At 36.7% G+C, this 10770-nt stretch overlaps 2 protein-coding genes across 2 annotated transcripts; both read left to right on the forward strand.

The window, feature by feature from the left end:
- The first annotated feature begins 343 nt into the window (after positions 1–343).
- On the forward strand, positions 344–1304 carry LOC138836630 (olfactory receptor 5P76). Its single transcript, XM_070035397.1, has one exon. The coding sequence runs from the start codon at positions 345–347 to the stop codon at positions 1302–1304; it is 960 nt and encodes a 319-aa protein (XP_069891498.1). The 5' UTR covers position 344.
- Positions 1305–8388: 7084 nt separating this feature from the next.
- LOC138836282 (olfactory receptor 5P1) lies at positions 8389–9321 on the forward strand. Its single transcript, XM_070034775.1, has one exon. It carries the CDS (start codon positions 8389–8391, stop codon positions 9319–9321), a length of 933 nt encoding a protein of 310 aa, XP_069890876.1.
- Positions 9322–10770: the final 1449 nt, after the last annotated feature.

Consider the following 10770-nt stretch of genomic DNA (forward strand, 5'->3'; position numbering starts at 1 on the left):
AACACTTTTGTGTAAAGGTAAGTGTACTGTATTAGCTAATATGCAAGCTCTTCTTGAAACCAATTCTTCATTTTCTGTTTTCCAATATATCCAGCAATCATTTTTTATTATCATTATATCTATATTCTTATTACTGGGATTTAAAGAAATACATAATAGGAAGCAATTTTCAGGTGTTTTGTGAAATCATTTAAAAATTATAGCTTGATTAATTATTGGATGTAAATATGTCTCTGCTTTTAACACTTCATATATGTTCTTAAAAAATGAAATGATCATATGTAAAAAGTGCTTGCATGCACTCTTGTATCACAGATTTGTCCTGGCAGCAGCTCCGTTGTCTGATGGATTCCCTGGTGGATGGGAACCACACTGCAGTGACAGAGTTCATTCTACTGGGCTTAACACAAGACCCAGTCCTTCGAGTCATCCTCTTCATCATCATCCTGTGCATCTACCTGGTGACTGTATCTGGAAATCTCTGCACAATTCTTCTCATCAGAGTCTCCACCCAGCTCCACCACCCCATGTACTTTTTCCTCAGCCATTTAGCTTTTTCTGACATAATTTTTTCATGTTCTGTCACACCCAATATGTTAGTTAACTTCCTAGTGGAAAGAAATTTGATCTCCTACCTTGGATGTGCCATCCAGCTTTGTACAGTCATTTTCTTTGGGACAGTAGAGTGCTTCCTTCTGGCTGCCATGGCCTATGATCGCTTTGTGGCTATCTGTGACCCACTGCTGTATTCAACCAAAATGTCCACACAAGTCTGTGTGCAGTTACTTGTAGTAACTTACATAGGAGGTTTTCTTAATGCTTCCTCTTTTACCTTTTCCTTCTTTTCAATGCTCTTCTGTGGGCCAAATAGAGTCAATCATTTTTTCTGTGATTTTGCTCCTTTAGTTAAGCTATCCTGTTCTGATGTTAGTGTTCCTGCCATTGTTCCCTCATTTACTTCTGGCTCCATCATTGTGGTTACAGTGTTTATAATAGCTGTCTCCTATATCTACATCCTCATCACCATCCTGAAGATGCGCTCCACTGAGGGCCGCCACAAGGCCTTCTCCACCTGCACCTCCCACCTCACTGCAGTCATTCTGTACTATGGGACAGTTACATTCATTTATGTGATGCCCAAGTCCAACTACTCCACTGACCAGAACAAGGTGATATCTGTGTTCTACATGGTGGTGATCCCCATGTTGAATCCCCTCATCTACAGTCTCAGGAATAATGAAATTAAGGGGGCTCTGAAGAAAGAGCTTGGGAGGAGCTTGTTTTGTAGTAACAATAACCTATAGGTCTAGTAATAAAAGGATATCAAGTGTCAGTGGTTGAAATATATTTGTCGCTAAATAGCTAGTGTGGAACTTTCTAGAAACTACAAGATTTACATTTTTAGGACATCTAGAACCCAAGAGGTTTATAGTTACTTTTAATGAAAATAAAACTTGTAATTATGAACTTAGATTGAATGATATAAAACAAAATCTAGTGAAAATATAGTTATATTTTCTCATATGTTCTGTGCCACATGCACACCTTGTACCTTGTACCTTGTACCATGTACCTTGTTATTATTTGAATTTTGTGTCCTGAAAGGTTCATGTGGTCATTGCTTTGCCCTTAGCATGATTTTACTGAAAGGTTTTGGAAACTTACACAGATTGGGTCCGGTGGGACTCTTTAGTTCATTGAAGGCAGAGCATCAAATGACGGTGGACCCCAGCTGTGATTCTTTTACTTAGTAGGTAACAAGGGAGTGCTTTTGTCCTACTCAGATATTCATGCCAGGATGGGTCCAGTAACAGAATGGGTCAGAGTAACAGAAAAATCTTCCCTTGGAACAAAACCCTCAAGCCAATTTGGAAAAGAAAAATCAATGTTTTTTCATGACAAGTTTATTATTTCAGTTATTTGTGTCAATACCAGAAAGTGGACTAATCCATTTATTGACAGAACCTGTGTCCATTTTAACATAAACTTTTCAGGAGATAAGTCTGACAAACACAGATATGATTCCCTTTACAAGGAAAATGTACAAAGATTAAAACAGCAGGAAATATGGAGTTTGTGTATCCATAACATTCTGGATTGTGATTCTGGTATCTTATTCCAGAATATAATGGAGAACTCAGAGATGACAAGTAGAGCCATCCCTGACAAATCTGTGGATTGTTTTGTCAGGTCAGACCTGGTAAGGTCCTCTGCTGGATGAAGCAGGGTTCTGAGCTTCTAAAGGTTCCAAGAAAACCAAAACAAATACTAACTTCTAACAAGATAGCCTAGTTTTCAGGAGACTATGCAAATCAAAATTTAGAATGACTTCATGAACAGACCCACATCCTACCTAGAATGCATAAGCAAATTTGATCTCTGTCTTCCTTGGAACTGTGACTATTTCTGGAGAGATGTAATCTACTTTCCTATGCTGACAGTTATCACATTTACTTTCCTTGTATCACATTTACTTTAGTTTTTGAAAAAGAAATTCTATGTTTCTGCCAGTAGGACTAAGGACATTAAGTTTTTCCTTCATTCACTTATTGTTCATCTATTCCAAAAATGTGTGCATTCCAGCTGCTTGGGAGTCTGAAAAGGAGGAGCAAGAGTTCTAGGCCAACTCAGGCAAAGTTAAGAAGACCCTATCCAAAAACAAAATAGAAAAAGGCTAGAGGTGTGTCTTAAGTGGTAAAGCACTATATGCAGGACTGGGTTTGAGCCCCTGCACTATTAGCATAAATTATACTTTAAAGTAACTTGAACAGAGATGAAGGTGGTGGATTGCAGACATCTAGCATTTTTCCTGTGTCTCTACTAACCAGAAACGAAACCTCAAGCTTCATGGGAAAGCAAGAAGTTAGTAAGCTAGGGAAGGGCAGGAGTAAAAGACTTGACAGATGTATTGCCTAGAGTAATAAAGAATATCAAACTTTAAATCACTAAAAGAAATAAAGAAAAATTTAGCTTGGAGGGAGCTCCAAACTATTCCTCATTCTCCATTCTACTCACATGCATAGCATTTACCTTTGAGCATCTGTTCTCACAATGCCAATGCTGGTCAATTTAATCAATTCCACAGAGAGCACACGTAAGATAATGATAGTTAAAATGCCTTACATAAAAATTAGCACTACAAAGGATAAGGAATTGCATCAACCAAACACCAGAACACAGGGAAGTAGGATGAGACTCAGAAATTCTTTTGCAAGGACAGGATTTAGAGTCAGAAGGAAGCTTTACCAACTTGGGCTGTGGGCTCTGTGTTCCTTTGGGATGAGAAGTTTGATTGACACATGTGATATATATCCTCAGGATTAAGGGAAACTGTGAAGAAACTGTTCTTGCACAGATTCACAGCCACAGAGTTCTAGGGAATCTCAAACCTTGAACTCATTTGCCTGAGAGATAATAAGAACAAGTGATAGCTCAGGGTATATTCAATAGGCAACTAAACCAAGCCTCAAGGATTCCAATCATTAACACACAGAAAAATAAATAATACTGGTTATCCAAAAGAAAATAGAGCACAAAACTTGATAGCAAGTAGAGACAATAAATGATGGAAACAAAACTAGTAAGATCAAATAGGTTATAACATAACTTTTGAGAAGGTGAAATTACTTGAAATGGGCATAGTCATGGAAAACAAAATAATAATAATGTAATAGTATGTAAAACAGTCACACAGCACTTCATGACTAAACTGTTCTCCATGCTATCAGAATTACACCAGGCATTTCTCCTTGGTGTTCATACTCCCCATGAGCTTTTATACAGGCTTGCAAATGACAGTAGAATAGACAGCAACCTAATCATGAAGCTCTGCGACCCTCACTGAAAGTAAATAGCTATATAATAATGTCAGATAAAGTTCCAGGGTCCCTGCAATAGTTGTTTACAGTTATAAATACCAACTGCATTTAGTGGAATATATGGCATAAAATAATATACTTCGTATGTTGTTCTTCCAGTTCAGATATATTTTACAATTTAAACTCATTTTTATTACGGGCTATGTTGCAAGCAATACATGAAGTTTATCAGGATTTAGTGGAAACTTGAAGTACAATCACACTCTACTGGCGTGTGAATTCAAAATATTCTTTAGCCTTTTTTTCTAAAGACTACATGAAGTAGAGTCTCTGAGCCACAAATATTAGAAGATATATAGAATAAATATACTTTGACCTTAGTAACCAATTGCAAAAATAAATTTTAAAAGCTATATTAAAATATTTTTAAATTGGGAATATATGAATATAAATTTATTTTAATATTTTTCAATTAGATAAACTTATATCTAAATGTAGTGCAATAAAGTTCAAAATCATCAACCAAAAGGTAACCAGGAAACTGTTTATTGATAAATCAATCAATAGACCAAGAAATAATCCATGAATCAATGAATTCAGAAAATATATTAGGAAACAAATATATGATAACAAAATTTTACATATAAAATATATAATTGTACTTATAAAATATATAATGTTAAATATATATCTATAAGATAAGGATATATGTAACTAAAATTCACACCCTGAAAACTGCTAGGAATTAATAAGATGCACATTCACTTCCATAAGGTAAACAAGCAGCATAATATAAAACCCAGAGTACAGACTCAAACAAATTATAAAATTAAGACTCAGGTATACTCAAATAGAAAATCAATACCCAATGGAGAAAAATAGAGTTAGATACTTTTTTCCATAGTTTATTGATTTTGGATGCTGGTCCTCGGGCTTGCACTCAGAGTGGGGGCTGTGTCCTAGAGTTTTTTTGCTGAAGGCCACCACTACCACTTAAGCCATAGCTAGCTGCACTTCCAGCTATTTGGGGTAGCCTGGGGTAGCTAACTGGAGAATAAGAAGCTCATGGACTTTCCTGCTCTGGCTAGAAAGTAAGATCTCAGCCTCCTGAGTAGCTAGAATTACAAGGCATAAGACATCCTGGCACTTGGGGTTTTTGTAGTTAATTTTGTTTGCCCTATGTAAAACTGAAAAAGAACATACAAATCATCAAAATAAGGAATGACACAGACACCATAACTACAGATTATGCTGATATTTATGGGAATGTCAGATTAATTCTAAGAAATTCTTTGTAAGATTTAAAAAATCTAAGAATTTCAGAGCAAATGACCCAACGTTTAAAATAGAAAAATCAACTTACGATATGGAAAAAATTATCCAAATATTCAGCAATAAGATACTGTCATGGAAGATGCCTTTGCTAAAAGTTACTGAACTCTAATGAAAGTTAAAAAAAACATACATAGATAAATGAAGAGTGATATACCATATTTATAGATGACAAGAAACAATATTGCTCAAATTCAACTTTTCAAAATATTGAATAACCTACTCACTAAAATTGTGATAAAAATTAGGACAGCAGGGCTGGGAAGGTGGCTCAGTGGTAGAGCGCTTGCCTTGCATGCATGAGGCTCTGGGTTTGATTCCTCAGCACCACATAAGCAAAAAAAAAAAAAGCCGGAAGTGGCGCTGTGGCTCAAGTGGTAGAGCGCTAGCCTTGAGCTGAAGAGCTGAGGGATAGTGCCCAGGCCCAGAGTTCAGGCCCACGACTGGACCAATATATATAGGACAGCATCATTTGTACAGGTTCTTAAGCTTAACCTAAAATTTATATGGTATGAATAGCAATCACAAAAATGAAAATAAGAACAAAGTTAGCTTTTTGCAAAACATAACTTGAAAACCTACTACAAACCTATTGTGGACCCATTGCAACAATGAGATGTACAAGTCATTATGTCGAAAATGAACTTCACAACTTTGGTGGGAGGGGGGCCGGGGGGAGGATGGGAAGGGATGGGAAGGGGAAACAAAGGAGGAGGCAACAATGCTTGATAAGAAATGTACTCATTATCTTGCACATGTAATTGTAACCCCTCTGTACAGTATTTTCACAATAAAAAAAGTTCAAAAAATATAAATAAATAAATAAAAAGTATTTTCTTTTTTGCAACAAGTGGGGTGTTTTAAAAAATATAAACTCAAGACTTGTGCAAAACTCAAGGCTTTGAAATTCATGCTTGCATTCAAAGGTTGTGTTAGGTAGAAAGAACTCAGACATTATCACTCGAACCCAATAGGGATACAGGTTGACCCATTGCAACAATGAGATGTACAAGACGTTATGTTGAAAAACAAACTTTACAATTCTGGCGGGGGGGGGGGAGAGTATAGTTGAGGAAGGAAGGGATGGTAGGGTAAAAACAAAGGAGGAGGTAACAATGCTCAATAGGAAATGTACTCACTACCTTGCTCATGTAACTGTAACCCCTCTGTACAGTATTTTCACAATAATAAAAACTTTTTTTAAAAAGCAAGCATAAAAAATGATTTGTTCTGAATGCCTAAACTGCTTCTGGGAAACAAAAACAAAAAACAAAAAACCCACTCTTCCTTTCATGAAAAAAAAAAATGGAAAGAGAAGTCCAAGGGTAACCATGACATTTTTCAGGCCCCATCTGGGAGGGCCAGGGAGACCTTAATGAGTCACCTGGTTCCGTATATCACTTTTGTACAACCAACAAAAGGAAGGCCCTTTCTCTCAAAGGGACAAGCAGCAATAGCCTTAGAGGATTTGTTATGTTTGATTAGAAGCTCCATCTCTCTCACCCCATGCACACAAGCACAACAGAACTACATTTCTGGACACTGGGACATGAGCTGGTTCATATTGTTGAGTTCCTGGTCCCTATGACCTATAAAAAGGTAAATGGGCAACCTCTACTTTATAAAGTCCTATTTCAAATTAGCATCAATATTTTCTACTACTGAAAGGTAAGTGCAAGATACATCAATTTTTTAAATTTTTATTGTGAAAATACCATACAGAGGGGTTACATCAATTTTTAAAAATGAACATTCATTTGTTTAAAGAGAAACTAAAAAATAAAAGAATCACTTTCACTAATTTTAGTTCTTGATCCCTTTGGAAGCCATGTATTCAGCAAGAGAGTGTACATGCACTGATTATTTTGGTACCCACAGATCTATTTGCACAAGAGAACTCAAGCAGTGTTGGTTAATTTTAGCAGCCCAAATTAATGCTTGGCTTGAGCAGCTAAGGCTACACTATGCAAAGGACAATGATATGCACAAGACACTATATTGGAAATTAACTTTACAACTTCGGGGGGAGGGGAATGAGGGAGGTAGGGGAAGGAAGAGATAGTGGGAGAAAAAGAAAGGAAGGGGTAAAAACGCTCAATAAGAAATGTACTCTTTACCTTATTCATGTAACTGTAGCCTTTGTACAGCAGTCCTAGCGTCTCCAATTACACAACCATAACTGAGTTTAGAAAATGCAAAAAGTGGTGCCTACAAATAATGAAATGTTAACAAATTTACCCTTAAGAGTTAGAGACGTTTTTGGAGAAAAAATAACCTTGAAGGGTGAAAAATCACACACAGCATTGATGGTAGGATGTCAATATGGAACAAATATGAGAAAATAGAGTGCATGGGGTGACTATAAGTAGTTCAGCAAAGCTAGGCCAGTGTGAGGGGTGGATAGAAAGCTACTATGACATACAAGCAAAATCCCAGTGAAGGGCTATGCCAGAAAGAATTCTGTCTTCTGGGCTGATGAAACAACATTAGAATAAGAAGATCTGAGAAAATATTGACAGAATTAAATGAATCGAATTGCTCATCTGCTTTTTCATAGCAAAAGATCTCTATGAAATATTTGTGAATGATAAAAGGAAAATAAGGAAAGTCAAAAGGAACAGAAGCAAAGAAAATGGTGAGTCTCAAGTCCGTGGGGACATTGGGAATTGAGGAGAGACAATAGTTACCTCCCTACTGTGAGAACTAAGTGAGAACTAAGTTGTAGACAGACTCAACTGGATTTTGTTACATAATGAGATGAAAAGTTCAAAAGATGCTCAAAATGTAGAGATGAGGGAATGGATGGATTTGGAATCATTTCTCAGATGTAAAAATATAGGATATGGAAGTTAAAGTTATGCATTTGAAATGGGCTCCCCTTTGAGATGTTTGTGGGATTCCCAAGACTGATAGGCAATGATGAAAACCCAAATAGATAATTGAAATATGTGTGTAGACTTTGGAAGAGAGATTAGCTTAGGAATCAAGATTTGAGACAATTTCATATAAGATAACATTAATAAAAAGATACCTGAGAAGGCAGAGAGTAAGGACCACTCCTTCTTCCTTTTATGCAAAGATAAAATTCTAGTAGTGTAGAGCAGAGGAAGAGGTGGGCAGAGGAAGAATAGCCAGGAATGAGTCTATGAAAGAAAAGAATATGAGAGACATGGAGAATGAAAATATTAAACAAATGAAGTACTCATTTTTTTTCAACAGGAATAACTTCAGACCTGAGATGGAGGTTGGAAACCACACCACCGTGACAGAGTTCATCATTCTGGGCTTAACAGAAGATCCTACACTTTGTGTCATCTTCTTTGTGATATTTCTAGGGGTTTATATCGTCACTTTAGTAGGCAATATCAGCATAATCACTTTAATAAGAAGCTGTTCCCAGCTCCACACCCCCATGTACCTGTTCCTTAGCCATCTGGCTTTTGTGGACATTGGGTATTCCACCTCAGTCACACCTATAATGCTTGTAGGTTTCTTTGGACATGGAACAGCCCTCCCTGTGGCTGGCTGTGAGGCTCAACTCTGTTCTGTTGTGTTGTTTGGGACAGCTGAGTGCTTTCTGCTGGCAGCCATGGCCTATGATCGCTTTGTGGCCATCTGCTCACCCCTGCTCTACTCAACTCACATGTCCCCCAGAGTTTGCATTCTCTTGGTGGCGGTGTCCTATCTGGGTGGTTGTGTGAATTCTGGTACATTTGGTAGTTGTTTACTGAGTCTGTCCTTCTGTGGGCCCAATCATGTTGATCACTTTTTCTGTGATTTTTCTCCTCTGTTGAAACTTTCCTGCTCAGATATCTCCGTTGTTGAAATGATCCCATCTGTCTCTTCTGGCTCCATCATTGTGCTCACAGTGTTTGTCATTGCTATGTCTTACATCTCCATCCTCACCACCATCCTGAAGATGCGCTCCACAGAAGGCCGACACAAGGCCTTCTCCACCTGCACCTCCCACCTCACTGCTGTCATCCTGTACTATGGGACCATCACATTCATTTATGTGATGCCCAAGTCCAACTACTCCACTAAGCAGAACAGGATAGTGTCTCTGTTCTACACAGTTGTGATCCCCATGTTGAACCCCCTGATCTACAGTCTGAGGAACAGAGATGTGAAGGAGGCCCTGAGGAAGATGACTGTCAGAATGTATTCTTAGCATCTACAGTTTGAATTTAAGTCATGTATGTGTGTGAGGATTTTATTTACTTCTATCATATTTCAAGTCTACTATACGCAGCTTAGTGGAGTGATTGATGAAAAATTGTATTTCTGTGTTCCCTTACCTTTATATACTTCTATATCAATAGAAAGACATCTTGAAATCAATAAAATTATTGTATAAATTATTACTATTAGGGAACTTTTGCAGATGTCAAGAAGTTTTTCTTTAATTTACTTAGCAAACAATAATTCGCTCTTGCTATTATGCCAGGCTCCATTCTAAATGAATCATATACATGTATTGCTCACATAAATCACTTTATCCTTCTGAGCCTCATTTTGCACACTATTATTTTTCTGTTTCCAAGAAGTGTTCCTGGAGGATCAAATTAGTGAATATACTATATTCCTGACGATCACTGGATATGAGATTAACATTTGAAATCAGAGAGTCTAGCTCCAAAACTTCTATGATGGTATATTTAATTTCATAACATCTACTTTGATGTTGGGATTATGAATTCCATTCAATTTACAGATGTAAAAACTGGGTCTTAACCAAAATAATTTGTTCAGAAAAATATAGACTCAATTATGTGTTTCTATGATCTGTATACTTAATCTACACCATCAGCTTAGTAATGTTAGCATGAGGACACTTACAGGATTTTCTTGGTGATGTTCAAGCTAGACTAGCACTTTCCATCAATCATTGGACAGCCTCATGCTAAGATTGTCTTGCTTGTGCAGACACTGGAGCAAGGGTAAGGCTAAGAACACTGGGCTGATTCCCATTATTTAGGAAATCTCGTCTTGATCTAGAATCACAGGATTTCACTGGAGTTCGAGCCATATGTAAATATATATTAGAAACAAACCATTTAACATAAGGTAAACTTCATTCTTTTAGATACTAATAAGGTCTTTAAAAAATCTAAGCATTGCAATTTTACCTTCACAACAACTCTAGTTCCACAGATCCAGATCTATAAGAAAATTAGAACTGGCTAAAAAATCCAATCTTATCAATATCATCACAGGTAGCTCTACATATTTTTATTGTAGAAATAAGACTTGAAATGGTGAGAAGTGAATTCCTGAAACATAGAAACTCCCAAGCAAATGATGGGAATGAAAGATTTAGAATGGCATCTGAATGAAAGCTTTAGAATCTAATTTTCCCTCCTCAAGTAATGGATTGAGAGATACAAAGGCTTAGAAGTATTCAAAATGTTATAACAAAATGGAAAATATTTCTAATATGTTTATTTGAAAATTTAAAACAATATTATTACTATTATAAAGGTGATGTACAAAGGGGTTATAGTTATATAAATCAATTAATGAGTACATTTCTTTTTGGACAATGTCACCCCTTCATTCATTCTCTCCTAGTTTTTCCCTCTCGTCCACACCAAGTTGTTTAGTTCACTTTCAACATAAT

Source organism: Dipodomys merriami, unplaced genomic scaffold (assembly GCF_024711535.1).
Source record: "Dipodomys merriami isolate MVZ:Mamm:240054 unplaced genomic scaffold, mDipMer1.0.p SCAF_25, whole genome shotgun sequence".
NCBI classification, from domain to species: Eukaryota; Metazoa; Chordata; class Mammalia; order Rodentia; family Heteromyidae; genus Dipodomys; species Dipodomys merriami.

What these genes read in the sequence shown, in the direction of transcription:
- LOC138836630 (XM_070035397.1), top strand. Translation starts at nt 345, where the DNA reads ATGGATTCCCTGGTGGATGGGAACCACACTGCAGTGACAGAGTTCATT.
- LOC138836282 (XM_070034775.1), top strand. Translation starts at nt 8,389, where the DNA reads ATGGAGGTTGGAAACCACACCACCGTGACAGAGTTCATCATTCTGGGC.